Source organism: Canis aureus, chromosome 15 (genome assembly GCF_053574225.1).
Source record: "Canis aureus isolate CA01 chromosome 15, VMU_Caureus_v.1.0, whole genome shotgun sequence".
NCBI lineage: Eukaryota > Metazoa > Chordata > Mammalia > Carnivora > Canidae > Canis > Canis aureus.
The window spans coordinates 32,572,478-32,591,979 of record NC_135625.1 but is presented as its reverse complement, the minus strand read 5'-3'; the positions used below and the strand labels follow the sequence as shown (position 1 = coordinate 32,591,979).

Genomic DNA, 19,502 nt, shown 5'->3' with positions numbered 1-19,502 from the left:
ATTTTTAAAAAAAAATCCTTGAGAGACTAATACTCTCCTCTTCACTGATATACTCATTAACTAGGTATTAGAGCTGATTCTTTATTTGGGAAGTTGACAGTTTAGAGCATGACAAAAATGAATTTAAATCCATCCATCTTAATTTAATCCTAGAAAGTTGTTCAAAAGTGAACACTTTTAGAGACAATCCTCAAATGTTCTATGTAAGTACACCTAGCTTTCAGGGAAATATGTTTTATTTTGGATGTTCGCAGATCTACAAAAGTTCACTGACTTTTATGTCATAACTATATTTACATATTATATAATATATAGATTAGCCAAGAGAAAAAGATACTTCTGATATTAAAATGCCAGACACAGTATAAATCAAGATAACTAAATTATTAAATAGTAATGCTCTTATAAACAGAGATGGAAACACTCAGTCTCATTCTATATTATTCTTTGGATGGTTTCTATGGCTGTAAGCTGCCACAAAGTTTCTCTTTCTTAGTATTATCTACTCTACTGGTTTCTGAAACAAAAGCTCTTGATCTCCCCCTGTGAGTACTCCCTCTAAATGCAAACAAAAAAACAACTATAATTGAAAAAGGAATGTTTCATGGTCCTAGTTTCTCACTTGTGAAAACATTTTTGACTTTGATGTTTTATTCCCTCTGATAGGAATTTACAAGGTTAACAATTAATATCCGAATTGTTGTGACTACAGAGTATAGTCCTAAGCCCAAGGATGGATTCAAATAATCTTCAAGAGACTGGATCAAAATATTCAGTGAAAGTGAACTGTAAAACTGTCTTCATATCTAGACTTTCTACAACTGAAAACAAATGGTGAAGAGAGATAGAAACTCTCTTAAATCAGTTAGAGGCCTAGGAGTATCTATGTTCAGGGTAACTCCTCGAGTTTAGCAAGAGGACTCGAAGCAGTCACTCCTTCCTTATCTGTGTTTCCTCTCACAGCCTCCCACTGTCTGGTATATACAGTTTAACAGCTACAGTTTATTTTTTTTTTTTAAAGCCCTTTCAGCAGGAAGAAGATTCATCACAAAGCATTTATTTCATTTGTAGAAGAGGTGGGAGCACCTAGTTAGGCCCACTGAGGTATTGTGAATAGAAATATTACATAATTGATTCAGTCTGCTTGGTTACCTCATTTTTTCCCCTGGCAACTTTCCATTCCTCCCAATGTACTATAGTTTATTTATTTATTTTTAAAGATTTATCCACCCATTTGAGAGAGAGGGAAGGAGAAAGTGCCTGCACACACGAGTGGAGAGAGGGGCAGAGGAGACAGGAAAGGGAGAGAGAACCCCCCAGCAGACTCCCTGCCTACCACAGAGCCCAACGTGGGGCTCAGTCCGGGCACCCAGAGATCATGACTTGAGCCAAACCAGGAGACAGATACCTAACCAACTGAGCTACCCAGATGCCCCCTAATATACTATAGTTTGGAAAATTAGAAACAGGGGATCCCTGGGTGGCTCAGCACTTTGGCACCTGCCTTTGGCCCAGGACGTGATCCTGGAGACCCGGGATCGAGTCCCACATCGGGCTCCCTGCATGGAGCCTGCTTCTCCCTCTGCCTGTGTCTCTGCCTCTCTCTCTCTCTCTCTCTCTCTCTCTGTGTGCCTCTCATGAATGAATAAATCTTAAATAAAATTTAAAAAAAAAGAAAAAGAAAATTAGAAACAAAAGTAGTTAAGGCATGCTAGGAACAAACTGAGTTCTAAGAAAAGCCAGCAAAAACACAATTCCAGAAAGATACAGGTCTGGGGCCTTTTAAAAGAGGGAGAAATAATTCATGATAATCCTAAATTACCAAGAAAAACCCAAAATGTCTTAATATATTCTTAGAAAGTACAAAAGTATATGACTCATTTAATACTTTGACCAAAATAAATAAAACAAATGTCAGTTCTTTTTGAGATAAACTTCAGTTATCTGGAATATTTATTTTACAGGATATGTTCTCTTCTCTGGGAATGCCAGAAAATTAGGAGGCCTGTAATAAAATAAGAACTCCCTAATCTTCACCAAGAGAAAGGATAACATAGGCTTTATATGGAAGAAACATGATTTTGAATTTTCCACCAATTTTATAAACCATAAAACATCCTGAGATGTAAAATGTACATATCACTTAACAGTAATGTTGCATGACTGCTTGTTAAATTTGATGTGCTGATTTAGTTACCTGAAACTTATGAATCTCGTCACATTCAGTATAAATATTCCAGAGTTTACTGTAGAAATCTGGATTATTTTGACATTACCCCCCAAAAAATCATATTAGAGCAAACACTAAGAAACTGTGACCTAAACTTTTTAAAGTATATAATGAGATTATATAATTAGGACAGTCTGGGACAAGATTCATGTTTGACAAAAGAGAACAGTACTTTTTTCTGTTCACACTATACCACACTGATTTTTTACCTTTAACTATTGGAAATGTTTGCAAAATGCTCTAATAATAAATGGCGATAAATACACAATAAAACATACAGTCATAAAAAAGATCTGAAAATTTAAGAATAGGTACAACCTTGACTTTAGATTATCAACAGTCTTTTTATATCAACAAAATCATTTATGGCTTTTTTGTAAAGGGTTAGGTAAAAATTCTACTTCCCCAGTTTACCAATCCTTTCATCATAGCACAAAATCATAGGGCTTCACCATAACATTACTATGGTTTCAATTCTATTTTGCAAGTGAAACTCTTTCAAGTCTAACATTAATGACTAATGTCATACTTGCTTTACATCACGTTATTAAAATGAATAAGGCACTTCAAGAGCTGAAGTGCACAGTATATTTTCACTTCAAAAACACCCACAAACTAAAATAGATATTTAAAATCTTTATTGTTTCATCATCAAAAGTTTTCTTTCCATAGAAGAATGGCAATGCAGTATCAGTGCACATTCTATGGAAAACTCATACCTCAAACTAGCCTAGAAATCAGAGACAGCACTATGTCGAGCTAGTGTGCAAGATGAAAGACACAATGCTGCCAATGCAATCCGTATACAGAAAGAATATGCAGCTGTTAGAAAAAGAGTCTATGGCCAAGTGAATAAAACAGTAGCAGTGCACTGCACTGATATTCTAGAACAGATAATGGGGAAGGGCCAGAATATGTACTTCCTGAAAAAAAAAATCAAGTAGATCACAGGCACTGAGTTCCCAACTGTATGGCCAGCTACTTCCTGTGTACCTGTACCTTCCTCTTAGGTTTATATAATTATAACACTGCAAGTTGTTTCTAGCCTACTAAGTGGGACAGCCACATGCAAATCCTTCATTCTGCTTCCCATCTCACAGCGAAAGTCACAACTTGGGTTTTGGCAATAAAACCTGTGGCCTTCAAGCATCTTTAGTAAACCCAAAATTTGTTCCCCTTTTCTTGAGAAATAAACTTCATAAAACAACAAAAGGTAGCTGTCATGATCACTCAGTTTTGTCTGAAGGCAAAATAGTTTTTATGTAAGTATACTGAATAAACACACAAATATCCTCAACATACTGTTGAACCAACTTGAACATTTTCATAACTAGCTCTAGAAAAAGGTACTGATAATTGTTGAGATGCAAATGACCACTATGATTTGATCATGCCTGGTTACTGGGAATTTTTTGGTCAGGTCTGTGTTTGAAGCTGCTATACAGCTGGATTTGGCTACTTTGCATTAATTCACACAATAAATGTCATTTAAAAGGAAAGAGCATATCTATCATGATGAAATAAAAATCAAAGAAGTTGAGAGGTATACAGGAAACTTGTCTTAAATATTTTTAAATTACATATGATATAACCTTAGAGAATAAGAACTACAATTACCATGGTCTAAATCTTAAATTGTTAATGCGTCACTTCTCTGCAAGACTAACAAAGTCACTTGTTAATCATGTCAAGGCCTTGCCGGGCAGGGGGCACTCGGCATGTATGGCATAGCAATTACTTTCCAGGTGAGATAAACACCTCTAATTTAAGTGTTATTAAACTATATTTGAAAAGTTATTTTACTTAATATATACAATGTATAAAATAAGTTAAAAGGAGGAAGCAGGGAAAGGTTTTCTGGTCTAGGTGACGCAAACATACAACTTTCCCTTATCAGTAGTAGTTCCACGTAAGTCCATTTCATCCATGGTAAAATATGAAAGGCTGATAGAGGATCAAACATTTCACTTATAAATAGAGGATTCAAAAAAATGGAATTTCAACGTCGTTTCTTCCCACAATGCAACTCACTCTACTTTAACTATAATAAACATAAATAAAAACCATCTCAGAAATCTGGTTTTACACGCTTACCTTTAACAATAAATTCTTCTATCAACTGAGAAGAAAAGCACTCCTTTGTAGCAATTCCATAAGATAATTTTCAATTCATAAAACACCTGCTCACTGGCAAAACCAGCAACCCTTATGGAGGGCACGGGCATTAATACTTGGCTCCTCTGAGGTATAAATGCAACTATATTTGCACTGAGTATACAGTCTATAAGGTATACCAACAGTCTGCATGTTTGCATAAAATTGGGAGTGATGTCATCCTGATTGAAAACTTTTAACTTTTTGCAATGGAGGTTAAATAATTTTAAGACAAAAAATATCCTTTAGCCCAGTAATAGCCAGCAGAAATCTAATTCCTAACCAATGCAAATGGTTATTACATTTTAAAAAGGCTTAACATTGCATACTGATTAAAAAAAAAAAAAAACTAAACAGGGATACATAAATATTTAAATTCAGCAGGACACCACAAAAAGCATACTAGAGATAAGTGTGAAATCAGTCAAGCTTTTCCAAAAGAGAAAATCCTTTTAATCCTTCAGCAAGTCTCTGTGAAAATAGTATGCTTACAATAAAAGTGAGAAGGGAGCACCTAGAATACCCCCAAGAGGCTTGCTGTACCACTCAGCATTCCTGCCCCATCTTCTGTGTGCGTGGATGGCCAACAAATGACAAGAAGTCCATCTGACAACAGTTCAGTAATTCCTTTCACCACTGCTGCCAGCTGAAGTCATCATTGCTTCCAAAGACCAAGAAAAAGCCCAGTATAGTTGCAAAGATGACTGTGTTTCCTGTGAGAACAAGTGCACAAGCTCCCCACTCAATCTAGGAAAAGAAGACAAACAGTTAATAGACACATGAAAAACAAAAAGAGAATGAAAAGTAAATCAAGACTAGTTGAAAGCCAATCATGATCTAAAACAGATACAATTTGTAATAATAACTTTCACTCTACTGAAGACGTAATGGTCTTTTCTATATTGCTGTTTTTAATTTACTTCTTTTAAAAAGACAAAGTCACGAAGATGATAATTATTCAACAGCTCGACTTCTGGACTCTGAAGAGGCAGCACAGACATATACAACTTTTGGTTTGTAAAGAAATCTGCTCCAACTCTTCTTCAGTAAATCTAATTTTATCTAGAGAGCAGATTAAAGTACTAGAGACGAAAACACATTCATGTACATTCTTTTAAAGGGGCAAAGGGGATTACCTGTCTCACCATTTGGAAGGGCCCTGGCTTTTCTACCTCCTCAGAGATGGAGGAGTGAATCTGATTGCCGAGTCTGGGAGGGAGACAAGCATATGAAGCCCAGCACCCCTTCCCCTCTTTCATACTTTCCCATTTGCAGAGAACACATAATGTCCCCTTAGGCCTTTCAACAGTTACAGAGGGGGTGGCTTGTGGTTGGGAAGCACTGGGTGAGCTGATGTGCCCAGTTCTGGGAGTGAAGTACTGGTGAGCCAACTGTTGTTGCAGACCCCAGCCATGCTCTCCAATATCATTTTTATCAGTTAATGACAACAAAAGATTATCTCTATCCTCTAGGATCTTATGTCTCTCATCTCTTTTTCATGTCATTTATCAAAATCTTTTTTCCTGAGGTAATTTTAACACACAGTCTAATGTAAAATCGTTAACAGAAAAATATATTTACTTACCAGATGTGCTCTGGCAAACACAATAGGGAGCCCAAAAGCTGAGACAACAATGCCTGTTGTAAGAAATATGGCAAGTTCCTTACAAGCGTTACTCATAGCATCTGTGTCATCCACTAATCTTCTCGCTATGCAGTATGGAATAGGTGAAAGGATGTAAAAAAACAGAACAAAGAGAGGCCAGTATTGGCTAGGAAAAAAAAAATAAGTTAATGTAGTTTTTGCTATCTATGTCATTTTTCTACACATAATACATGCTTTTTAAAAATAAGGACCAAAGAAATGTTGCAAGGTACAAAACATGATATAGATTAAAAATAAACAATAACCTGAACACTGAAAAGAAAAACATTTAGAGTCATGGTATTTCTAAAGCCAGTTGTGACACAATGATTAAAAATTTCTTATATTAGAAGAAAATGCTTTATAAACTAAAACAGTTGGAATCAAGGCCCAAAATTCAAAAATATTATTTAAGTTATACATAAAGAAGCATATGGAAAATAGAAATATTGGCACAGTAATTTTTAAAAGGCAAAATTCATGCCCTTAACTTTTAATGAATGACAGTTTTCTTGGCTTAAAGCTGGAACACCCCCAAACTCTGCTTCGGTCACTGTGAACTCCCAAAACACTAAAATCAAAATGTAGAAAATGAACTGAAAGTAATGTTGAAGACTTTCAGCCAGAATATAGAAAATAGGTGGCTTTTAATGTGCAATCTAGCTTTGTATTGTGCCAATGTCATTTCCGGGTTGGATAATACAAGTAAGGTTATGTAAGACAGGGCCACTGGGGGAAGCTTGTGTGAAGGGACAGGGGACCTCTCTGTACTACCTTTGCAACTTCTTCACTTGATCTTAGCCAAAAGGCAGAGAAGTGATCTTTGCAACTTCTTGATAGTATGTAATCATTTCAACATAAAAAGTTAAAAAGAAAACAAAAGCACAAAAGTGGAAACACCAAGCTGCCCATATCTCCCCTCCTTTCTCCTTCCACTCTCCTAATGACCTTCTTGTGGGTCCTTCCATATTTCCATACAGATAAATTTTAGCAACATGAATCACTGCATTTTTCCATTTAACAATGTATCTTGAGCACCTTTACCTGTTAGGATTTACAGCTCTTCCTCATTCTTTTTAAAAGTGCCTACGATTTCCATGGATGGATGGACATACCATAGTTTAAACCATTTCTCCTTTGACAGGCCTTTAGGATGCCTCCAGGGCTTTTGTTATTAACCGGGCTGCCATGTATACCGAGAATCCCCCCTCATATACATGTCTTTGCAAACATCTGCCAGGAGATTTGCATGAGAAAATTCTAAGTGGAATGACTAGTTCAAGGAATATACACATTTTGAGAGCTATAAGCAAACTGGCCTCCAAGATGACTGCACATAGCTATTCCTTCACCCCACTGCACACGGCGGTGCCTGTCTACCCATAGCTTTTATCTCTGCCAAAGGATTTCATTTAATTTTGAAAGAGGCTGAATATAACTTCATGTGCTTATTATTAGTAAATGTGCAGTTCTTTTTTCATACTTGTGCATTTTTTTTATTTAGTTGTCTGTATTTTTCTCACTTATCTATCCTTTTTTTAAAAAAGATTTTATTCCTTTATTCATGAGAGACACAGAAAGAGAGGCAGAAACATAGGAAGAGGGCGGAGAAGCAGGCTCCATGTAGAGAGCCCGATGCGGGGCTCAATCCTAGGACTTCAGGACTCCAGGATCACACCAAGCCAAAGGCAGACGTTCAACCGCTGAGCCACCCAGGCGTCCCTATCCTATTAATTTTTAAAAGTTCTTTCTACCCTATGGAAAATAATAGCTTACATAACTTTTTCTGAGTCAACTGTCTCTTAATTCTGCTTCTGGTATTTTTTGCTGAAAAGACATTTTAAAATCTTCTCATGTTTAATTTTATCAATAGGCACTTAAAACTGAACAGTAGTGCAATAGCCAAAGCATTTTTTGCACTTTTAAAAAGGTTTGTCCTTGGTCAATGAACATTTCTCACGATTACTTCTACAGTAGAAGCTTTCATTCAAAAAATTCTTAAAGTTTTAAAAGTAGAAAAATTTTACCCTCAAACACTCAAAAACACAAAAATTTTACATACTTGTATATTGGAAGGGCACATCCAAGCATCAAAAACATCAGCCCAATTGCTCCTCCAAAGGACAAACTAATCAAAGCTGCAAAGTAAATAGAGTCAAATACAAACATTAATTAAACTTAACATTATTTTTAATATCAGTGTTAGCAGTCTGAACATTACCTGGGATCCCAGAAGCAAAAGGCAAAACAGAACACAATACAAAAAAACAAATGCATTAAAAGTGAGTTATCTTCAATTATACTCTAAGTTATCTATAGTCTCTGAATAAGTTTTTTGTGTCATCTTCAAAGCAAAATAAAGCAACACTGATTTTCAGAGCCCTGACCCATCATGAACACACTACCACATTCCCTCATTACTGGCTCTATTTCTAATAAGTATCTTAGCCTGCCAGATCGATGTTCCTCCAGTAATTAGTGTTATATTTACTCCACAGATCATTACAGTTTGAAAAGCAGGATGTTCAGAAACTGCATTCTCAGCTTTACTGGACTTTAGAACTTTGTTTTTTGGGAAAGTCTCTCATGATCAGTTCCTGCTTCTTGCATATACACCCAATGTGCTCAAAACTAGTAAGAAAAAAGTGTCCAAGGATATCTGGAGTTAATAATTTTAATCAACTAATTTTGATATAGACCTTTAAATAGCTTACAAAACTATAGTTGGGTTTCCTCCCCTAACCTTCTACACATTGGAAAATGCACAAGATAATGGGTATAAATCCTTCTTTGGTATCACTATTTTAAGATATTAACACAAGCAATAGATGCATTCTACAGATAAAACATAGTTTCTAAAGTTATACACACACAAAACATATTTTATAAAATGTTTTCACATATTATTAGTGAGTAGAAAAAACTTTCTTCAATAGGCATAGTTAATTGATGGCCTAGAATTAAGCAAAGATACAAATGATCTATTTATTTATTTAGAGTTCTATATAACTTGTATTTTTCTGTAACTGCATTGGCTAAGAGAATAACTTAGGTGTTTTTTGTTTTAAATGAGGCAGTACATTAACCTTAACAGAAATCTTATTTTTCAAAAGAGTTGCGGAAGGTCTAAAAGTTACCAAAAGAAAAGCTAACATATACAAACCAAAACTAACAGTAAAGGGGTTAAATCCTGCCCAGTACTACTGACAGATTTCTCTGGATTAAAATGGTTATAATTACAGACACCCACTCACATGGTATGGTAAGATAGTAGATTTGGTTTTCATTTAGATCACCGATGTAGATCATGTCAACTCTGAACACATTTCCCTAGTCCTTAGTGCCATTATATTTTCAGTTACAGAAAAAAGAAAGAAAAAGAGTTGCATTTTTATTTTACAGCAAGTAACTTCAAGTTTACAATGAAATGCAATGTAAACTGTGAGAAAAATACTGAGTTTACCACTTGTTTTGTTCATAGACCCTCAAAATGTGACCCTGCTCACTCTCCTAACACCAGCCTATATTATATATTACTATGCCTTGCTCTCTGCACTTTGGTTACACTGGCCTTTCCTCTCCCGGAAATTAGCAGGCTCCTCACCCACATGGCCCTTATACATGTCCCTTCTATCTCGGAAACTTTTTCATTCATTCATTTCATTCAAGAAATATTTACTGAGAGTTAAATACATAACAAGTGCTGGAGATATGTTAAGAAACCAGACAAGGTCCTTCCACATGCAGGGAGCTTGCATTATTCTTCCATTCCCTTCCTCTTTCTTCCAAGTGAATTCCTCTATGTCCTTCAGATGTCAGCTCAATCATTTCTTCCTCACTGAAGTTTTTTTCAAATCTCCTGCTAGACCAATTCCTCCTATTAGATATATTCATTCATTATTCAACAAATATCTCCTGAGCACCTAATACGTTTTCACACACTGTTCTTGATAAGGCAATGAAAAAAAAATTAAAGCTCTTGCTCTCACGAAGCTTATACTCTAGCAGGGAACACAATCATAAAAATAAAGTTAGAAAATTAATGTTAAGTGCTATGAAAGAAATCAAGTAAGGTACGACGATGGGAGTGGTATTTCAGACAGAGCGGCCTCAGAAGACATCTCTGATGAGGTGACATCTGAACAGAGATTTTTATGAAATGAGGGAGCAAATCACGTGGATATCTGCAGGGGAGTATCCCAGGCAGAGGATTATGCATGTGCAGAGGCCCTCCTTGCACTGTATACATTCTCTTTGCTCAGTTACGATAGCTGTAATTTTATAATGACTTATACCTGTTTTTCCTTTTTTTTTTTTTTCCTTTTTAAAATACAGATTTAATTTATTTTAGAGAGAGAGAGAGAGATTGGAAGACAGAGAGTGTACGTGCAAGTGGGGTAAGGAGCATAGGGAAAGGGACAAGCAGACTCCGTGCTGAGCGCAAAGCACGATGTGGGGCTCGATTCCATGACTCTGAGATCGTGACCTGAGCCAAAATCAAGAGTATGATGCTTAACTGACTAAGCCATCCAGGCACCCCTGTATCTGTTTTTCCTTATAATCTGTTTGGTCCACCACAGCAGGGAAAAAGTTTTTCTGTTCATGCTCACACCCCAGCTCTTAACACTGCATAATAAATATTTTAGAATGAGTAAAAAACCCAAGGGGAAAAAAAAGAGAGAAACGAACAGAAGGGAAGAGGATAGGAAGATCATTCCAAAGTAGCAGGGTAAAAACAGCACATAAATGAAAGTCAGGAGACAATGGATCCCTAGCCCCTACTAGCCACTTAACTACTGCCTACATAATCGTAGCTGAGTGTCAGTTCTTTCTTCTATAAAATGAGACTTGGGGGTGCCTGGGTGGCTCAGTCAGTTAAGTGTCTGCCTTGGGCTCAGGTCATGATCCCAGGACTCTGGGATGGAACCCTGCATCGGGCTCCCTGGTCAGTTGGGAGTCTGCTTCTCCCTCTCCCTCTGCCCCTCTCCTGCTTGTGCTCTCTTGCTCTCAAATAAACAAATAAAATCTTTTTAAAAAATGAGACTTGGACTAGAACTAAAATGCAAATAATTCTCTGAACACTAAAGATACTTGTAACAAGACATGCTGAAGAAGTAAAATGTCATCTTCGCTTAAAAATTTTTTTTTATTTCCGTATAACTAACATACAGTGTTATATTAGTTTCAGGGAACCATCTTCACTTTTTGAATGTAGTTGCCCAACAGCTAAATTCACCACTATAAATACTATATAATAATAACTTATTTATTCAGAAGCCATTTATCCAGAATATAATTTAGAATCCTGGAAGAAACAAGGGTCACTACAGAGCACAACAGATGTCACAAAGCCCATACACTAAAGCTACCATTCTTTATAAACAGACCCTTAGGCTCTTAGGCTCTTATTCAGTCAACAACTGTTGTGTGAGAATTTCAGCAGAATAAAAAAAATTAAAGAGCTACCTATGTTCATTTATACATATTTTTTCAATAGCAATTCATGTAGCCAGAACAAAATTGAGTAGTCACTTTCTCTACCCAGAAATGATCATTGTTACCTGTAACTCGTAACATAAAATTTTCTAAGTTTAAAAATCTTGCTTCCCATAAGCAAATGACAAATAGGAGGTAGAACTGCACATAAGCAAGATCTGCCCTCTCAGAAGAGAATGGTAACTGAAAAAAATTCTTGAATCAGGCAGAAAAATCTCAAAAAGCATACTGGTTTGTGGTAATCCTGGCCAAAAGGCAATAGCTTTAGGGCTCGATGGTGTCTGAGGGTAACTCTTCTATGACAGAGAACAATCATGTTCTTACCAAAAAAGAAAGTCTAAATTCTTTGAGTACACTCTGAAAAAGTCAATAAAAGATGATCTCTTAAAAAAATTAAAAATGAAAACAAGGTAAGATTTAAGTATTAAAAAATAGCTTTCTGTGACATCCCACCTCCCAGTCACACTGGATATGATAAAAATCAGTGGGGTTAAACATATCACTCTAAAGTGTTCTCAAAACTTACAAAGTTTCTCCAGTCTTATGAAATCAGCAACTAGGCTGGTTTATATAGAAATTTCATCATTTGTGTATGAATGGTTGTCCCATATGACACATCAACAAGGCAAGAATTTATACTGTAACTGAGTGATGAAACATTTGGAGGGCAAAACTTAGATATCTGAGTCTGGTTTCTACTCCCAAAGCCTCTAGGCTAGGGATGGAACAGCCCAATTATCTAAACTCTCCAGAGACGGGGTGCTGATTCTGTGACTACAAAGAAATTAGCCTAGCAGGGGCCAGTTCCCTAACCTGGGAGTTCCCAGAAAAATCTAACATATGACCAAATATTAGCAAATGGCTTAAGAAATAAATGATGGTCTCCAATTACAGCAGCACTCCTGCCTAATACAAAGACAGGCCAACGAAAGAAAATGTCCTGATAAAAGTCCTAACAATCAGAAAAATCTTCTGGAAACCGAAAGTTTATTAGCACAATTCCATCTGAGATACTTCCGCCTGGTTAATATTTTCCTAAATTTGGAAAAGGAAACTACAAAGCTATTTTCTTCAGAGGGAGACTTCCGTTGATGACACTGAAGAAATTGGGAAGAATCGGGAAACTGGCAACATTCTTAAAAACCACAGCATTCTACCCAAACTACCTTTCCATACAGGGATTTAAAGAGGTCTATCACAGTTCAAAAAATAAATAAATAAATAAAAGTTGAAAATGATCTTTGTTGCTTATCTAATGACAAAGCTTTACATCGGAAATGAAATGTTTTCAGACATTAAATTATAAACCAGATACAGCAAAAATGTGACTCTGGCAAAGAAGCTCAATAAAAGTTGTCCTGAAGGAAAGAAGTTACACAGAAACACACACACAAACACACACACACACACAAAACCAAAAAAACCCAACACTACTATCAGAGCTCTCCTGCTTCCCTGCCCCTTGTACCAAGCCGTCAGGTCAGGAAATCAATGCAATTGGTGGTCAAAGAGTTGAAAAGGCTGTCAACGGTATCTCCTTCTAATCACATCAACAAAAACTACCAAATAATACGAAAGAGTGCAAGCTGCCGTAATTCCTAAAGAAAATATGTGAATAAGCGAGCAATTTCCCATTAAGCCGTAACACGGTTTTAGTCCTTCAACGAACCCAACTACAGAGCGTCAACGTGCAGCCGCGGAGGACAGGAGCACTTCGGGGTCCCTTACAGGCTCTACCTGCTCGGACGGACCCCACAAATCAACACGCACCAGTTTCGGAAGCCTGTGAAAGCGGGGAGCGCAGGTCCCAAGAGGGGGAGGTGGCGGCCAAGGTCCAGGAAAGGGCCGTCCCTAAGTCCTTCCAGGGCGCTCCGGAGGGACTCGGCTCGGCTCGGCACCCCAAGCCGAGCGGGAGACGACACCTGACTTCCCGTAACTGGCATCCCCTGGGGCCTCAAGCCCCGCAAAACCAGTGCCCGCTCGCCTCTCTCGGACGCAAACTCCTGCAAAACGCGAGCGACGGCCCGAGGCGCTGCGGGGCTCCCGCACGCCCAGGACCCCTCGGTTCTCCGTAGCGGGGCCGACGCGCGCTGGGAGGGAGGCTTCCGAGACGAGCAGCGAGCGGGGGCCGACGCAGAAGCCGCCCACCGCGCCGGCCTTTCGGGGGACGGGGACGGGGACCGGGGGCGCGGGCGGGGGCGGAGGGGGCGCCGCGCCCAGCTCGGCTCGCGGGCTGCGAGGGCGGAGGCGGGGGCCGCGGGGCGGGCGGCGGGCGGCGGCCAAGCGCAGGGACCCCCCGCGTCGCGCGCGCCCGGGCCGAGGCGGCGGCGTGCGGGGACCCGCGACGGACCCCCTCCCCCTCTCCCGGGCGGCCAAGCCCGCCCTCCGGCGCCCTGCGCCCCAGGCCCACCTTTGATGCCGGCCATGGCGGTGACGTCGCTCCTGGCTCCAGGACGCGAGGCGGCGGCGGCGGCGGCGGCGGCCGGGAGACGGGACACGGGAGACGCGCGGCGGCGGCGGCGGCGGCGACGGCCAGACAACACCCGGAAGTGCGCGACGCAGCACTTCCGCCGGCGACTCGCGCTCGCGCGGGGGCGCGGGGGGCGCGCCGGGCTGGGGGCGGTGGGGCCGAGCCCTCCGTGGCCCGCCGTGCGGCCGCGCGGCCCCCAGCCCTCCCCGGCTCGGCGGCGTCGCCTCGCTTCGGTTCCCAGCTTCCCACGTCCGTAGATGGAGAGGAGACGAATACCGATCTGAATACAAATCCCAACAGCGCTGCTTGTTTTTCGTTTTGGGCAGTAGCAAAGCTGGGCGGCGGGGGGCGGCGGGGGGAGAAAGCAGAGGCACAAACACAGTTACTAAAGTCACCCTGCAAATGTGTTCAACGTTCATTGTTTGGGGAACGGGGCGAGGTACCGAGGTGCACAAAACTGGGTGCGGGGGATCCCTGGGTGGCGCAGCGGTTTGGCGCCTGCCTTTGGCCCAGGGCGCGATCCTGGAGTCTTGGGATCGAGTCCCGCGTCGGGCTCCCTCCTCCTGTATCTCTGCCTCTCTCTCTCTCTATGTCTATCATAAAACAAAATCAAAACAAAAAAAAAAACTGGGTGCAGCTTCTGCCCTGGAGGAGCTTGCACACGCACACAAAATCTAAAATTGTAACAATGATCATTGCTAGGGAGATGGGTAGATAGTCCTTTGAAAACCTTTGATTTAAATCAGATTTTCCCGAGGGAGGGGACAACAGAGGGATGAACAGGGGTGTAACTAGAAGACATAAGGGGGAAACCGTTATGGGGGAAGAGAGTGTGTTGAAGGGCACAGGTGGGATGCTGAGCTTGGGAGGCAAACTGGGCCCCAGGAGTTCGGTCTGTTGGCGAGAGGAGAGGCTAGTGGGATTGTTCTGGTTTATAGGGTAGGACAACAGAGTCCTATATTAGGATTTTCCTCCTCTCCTGAGCCATGAGACTCTTTCAAAGGGTTTAAAAAAAAAATCCGAGTGTAGGTGCTTGATGTGAGATTTGAATTTTTCAATCTTTTCAGTCACCAGGCTAAGATGAACTGCCATGTAAAACTTGGTTGAGTGAATGGTTAGAAGAGAGATTTCCAAAACGTTTTAAAATGAGAGGTACTGGGAACTAAAGTTTTTTTTTTTTTTAAGATTTTATTTATTTATTCATGAGAGATACACAGAGAGAGGCAGAGACACAGGCAGAGGGAGAAGCATGCTCCATGCAGGGAGCCTGATGCGGGACTCAATCCTGGGACTCCTGGATCAGGCCCTGGGCTGAAGGCAGGTGCTAAACCACTGAGCCACCCAGGGCTCCCCCCGAAGGCATCATCCTACCCTGCTGCTCTCCACTACCTACAGTGTTGAATCATAATTAAAAAAAACAAAACAAAAACAGATCTCTTGAGGCTTAATGCCCCCAATAAATCTATCGATATTTTGTGGAGGAGTAGAATTTTTTTTTCCTTTTCAAGTTAGTGCAAAAAATTCTGGAGCCTTCTGAATCATGAAGAGTTTCCATTTAAGGATTGTAGTAGCAAAAACACAAGGCACACTTGAACATATGCTGTAGAAATGTTGCCGCTTGAGACAGTCTGTGAACCACCAGCTCTTCTCCAAACTGAAGCAGGTATATGCATCCTTCTCCCCAACCATCTTGAAAGGAGGTGAAATTCTTGGAGAAGTAAATGCTTTCATCCCAAATAGCATTAGCATCTTTCTCGTTTTGTTCCACAGTATTCATCCTTGAAAGCAGGATGATTGAGAGAACATAACAGAGATACCTCATCAGCAGTGATGGTATTGGTGGTGGTGAGAGTGATCGGTTCTTATCTCACAGACTTATAGCTTGGCTCATAGGGAGAAAGATCACATTTGAGGAAGCCTTTTGGGGCTTCCACAAGTCCCAGTAGCTGAGTTAAGTGCTAGTTTCCTCTTGTGACAGTTGGGTTGGGTATTGCAGATACTCATCCTAGATGATAGTAACAGGCAACTGGGATTGTTCTTCCGGTTAGAAGGGTCTATGTTCTTTTGCTTCCATGTTCATGGAATCTTATGAGATTATGTTCCTTTGACTTTTCTATGAGAACCACAGTGTTACTAGCAAGAAAACCCTCACTACCCTAAGGACTAATTTTGGTCTACAGATAATGTCTAGAGGCACTTGAGACTTGAAAAACAGTTTCCAAATGTATCTCAAAAGCTACCTACGACAGAATTCTTTGGAATGTTTCCTAAAAATGCAAATTCCTGAGACCCACTCCAGACCCAGGAGTTCTGAATCAGAACTTTTGTGGGCAGAGCCCAGGAATCTAAAATTTTATCAAGCACCCTGCATGGAGCTTGCTTCTCCCTCTGCCTGTGTCTCTGCCTCTCTCTCTCTCTCTGTCTCATAAATAAGTAAATAAAATCTTTAAAAAATAAATAAGTAAATTCAATTTGCCAACTACAGGATGATACCCAGTTACTCATCCCATCAATGTTAAGGCGAATCCTTAACGTTAGTTGATGTTATATCCTTTAAAGGTTCCCTAAGTATTCTAACAAAATAGTTAATCAGTGTTACCTTACATAGTTTCAAAAGTTACTCAGAATAGCTTCTTATCCTCCAAAGTTAACTCACAAGATGGGGATGGGGGTGAGAGGAACAGAACTGTTGTTTGTTGTGAAACTGGTATGTGCCTGTGCTTTAAACATCCGATTTCATCCTTTCCACAACTTTGTGTACTGGGAATTACTAATTCTTACAGATCAAGTCAGAGAAACTTCAGGGAAGCTTTTAGTTTTAGTTTTGAAAAGTTCTGGAAAAATTAAATATATAAAAAGGAGTCAGAATGGTATAATTAATTCCCAGGTACCATCAACTACCTTCAAAGCTTAACACATGTTCAATGTTATATTGTCTATACTTCCCATCCTCTTCCCCGACCTCCCATATTATTTTCCTCAAAATTATTTTGAAGGAAATTCCAGAAATAATTTCATCTCTAATATTTTAGTATGTTTCTAAAAGAACCATTGAATAACATAACCATAGTACATTTATGAAACCTAAAAAACAGTTCTTTAAAATCATATACCTAGTCAGTGTTAGAATTTCCAATTGTCTCATAAATGTGATTTATTTTCTAGTTTCTTTGAATCAGGACCCAAATCAGGTTCACATATTCCTATTGATGTGTCACAGAGATGATTTAAGAAGCTGACTCTTATTATGTAGGTCTCAGGTCAAATGGTAGTTTCTTAGTACCCTTTCTGGACATCCTATTTATTATAGCACTTCATTTTATGATGTTTTCTTCTTCTTTAAAAATTGAAGTATGGGGCATCTAGGTAGCTCAGTCAGTTAAGTGACTGACTCTTGGTTTCAGCTCAGGTCATGATCTCAGGTTAGTGGGGTAGAGCCCTGCCTGGGGCTCCAAGCTCAGCATGGAGTCTTCTTGTCCCTCTGTTTCTGCTTTTCCCCCTGTCCCTCACACACTCTTTCATAAATAAATCAATAACATCTTTAAAAATCAAAGTATAATTAACATACTAGTTTCAGACATACAACATATTGATTCAACAATTCTACACGTAAGTCAGTGCTCACATTGATAAGTGTAGTGACTATTTGCCACCAAACAACATTATTACAATATTACTGACTAATAATCCCTATGCTGTACTTTCATCTCTGTGACTTATTTATTTTATAACCGGAAACCTCTTAATCCCCTTTATTTCACCCATCCTCCCAGTCACCTCCCCTCTGGTAAGCACCAGTTTGTTTTCTGCATTTAAGAGTGTGTGTGTGTGTGTGTGTGTGTGTGTGTTACTCTGGTTTGTTCTTCAATGTGCTTATTATTTAACTGAACTATATTATCTGTTGACTCTCTTTCCTACCAGAATGTAAGTTGGTTGACTTTAATGTTTTGTTCATCACTGTCTATAACTATACTTGGCAAATCATGTGATTTCAAATAACAGCAATTCTCTTAAGGTAATTAATGACCTTTACATTGCAAAATCCAAAGGTGACTTTTTTGATTCAACCTTTCAACAACAGTGGACACTGTTGACCATCCTCTTTCTCCCGGCAACTATACAGCTAGTCTCCTGGCTTTTCTCATGCCTTGCCAGAGGTTACTTTTCAGACTCTTCCTAGGATGGTCTTCTGCCCAGTGTTCAAATAATAGTGTTCTCTTAGTTTAGTTCTGGGGCTCCTTCTTTGCCTATCTAAATTCTCTTCCCATGCATTCCTATGTACTTTTTCCTGAGCATTAAATACCATCTTCATTTTGATAACATGACTACCAAGCTCACTTTAGCTTCGAAATGCAGACTTGTATATTCAAGTGTCTGTTTGACGTGGCCTTCTGGATGCTTAATAGTCGCTGCCAACTTAACATGTTGAGAATAGAATTTTCTATGATCTTTCTTCCAGTCTCCCTTGGTCCCACTCCAAGCCCCCACTGTTCCCCCAGCCTCCTCTTGTTCTGCTCTTCCCTTAATTTACTTTGCTTCAGTCATAATTGGGCTCGTTTGCCTCTCCCACCTCCTGAATTTTGTATTTTCACTACTGTATCCCCAGTGCCTACAACAATGCCTGGCAGGTACTTGTAGGTATTGGTGGATGCTCCCTATATAAAGTTACTGGCTGACTTAAAAGAATGACTGTTCCTCAAAACACATGGTTAGGCTTGTGCACCCACGGTTCTCCAAGCCGTGAAGGATCTTCCCCTGACCTTTATATGACTGGTTCTTTCTCATTCAGGTCTCAAACTTCAAAATCACTTCCTCAGGAAGGAGATGCCTCCCTGAAGTTGCCTCTCCGTCTCTAATGTAACACCGTTTGATTTTCATCACTGCATTTATCGCTGCCTATTACCTTTGCCTACTGATTATTTAATGTTGTTTTTCTATCCCACTTCAGTGTAAGGTCCACAAGTACTGGGACATTGTATCCTCCATGCCCTAAGACAGTGCCTGGCGCTGTTAGACATTCAACCTTCATTTGTTGAATGAATGAGGGAAACCCAGGGCCGTCAGACCTCAAACATAACACTCTTAGAACTGTTTTCTCTGGCTCTTTAGCTGGTAGTTTCTCCTCCTGGTATTTTGTAAGTTCTTACTGCCTCCACGTACCAGGAGATAGGTAAAAGTTCTGGGCTTCTGAAACTAGACAGCCTATCTCCTTGCTACCTTTCACCCAAATCTTAGCAAACAGTAGCGGGACACGAGTCATGTGCCAGGCCCTATGTTGGGTCCTGAAGACAAAGTTTTATGATGCAGAGGAACTTCTCAAGAAGGTTATGGAGGTTTCAGCACGTTGGTTTCTTTTTTTTTTTACGATTTTATTATGAGAGACACACACACACACACAGAGAGAGAGAGAGAGAGAGGCAGAGACACAGGCAGAGGGAGAAGCAGGCTCCATGCAGGGAGCCCGACGTGGGACTCGATCCCGGGTCTCTAGGGTCAGGCCCTGGGCC

General features: G+C 40.0%; 1 protein-coding gene across 1 annotated transcript; it reads right to left on the bottom strand.

Annotated features, from left to right (window-relative positions):
- Positions 1-2,853: 2,853 nt before the first annotated feature.
- Positions 2,854-14,089, bottom strand: LEPROTL1 (leptin receptor overlapping transcript like 1). Its single transcript, XM_077849008.1, has 4 exons — positions 13,936-14,089; positions 8,092-8,167; positions 5,970-6,156; positions 2,854-5,131 (listed from the first exon to the last, which is right to left on the bottom strand). Exons 1-4 carry the CDS (start codon positions 13,949-13,951, stop codon positions 5,015-5,017), a joined length of 396 nt encoding a protein of 131 aa, XP_077705134.1. The 5' UTR covers positions 13,952-14,089; the 3' UTR covers positions 2,854-5,014.
- Between the last annotated feature and the right edge of the window lie 5,413 nt (positions 14,090-19,502).

Coding starts and splice junctions, on each gene's coding strand:
- LEPROTL1 (XM_077849008.1), bottom strand. Junction 6,157..8,091: donor TGTGCCCTTCCAATATACAA/GTATGTAAAATT, acceptor TTTTTTTCCTAG/CCAATACTGGCCTCTCTTTG. Junction 5,132..5,969: donor TGTTTGCCAGAGCACATCTG/GTAAGTAAATAT, acceptor TTCTTTTCCTAG/ATTGAGTGGGGAGCTTGTGC.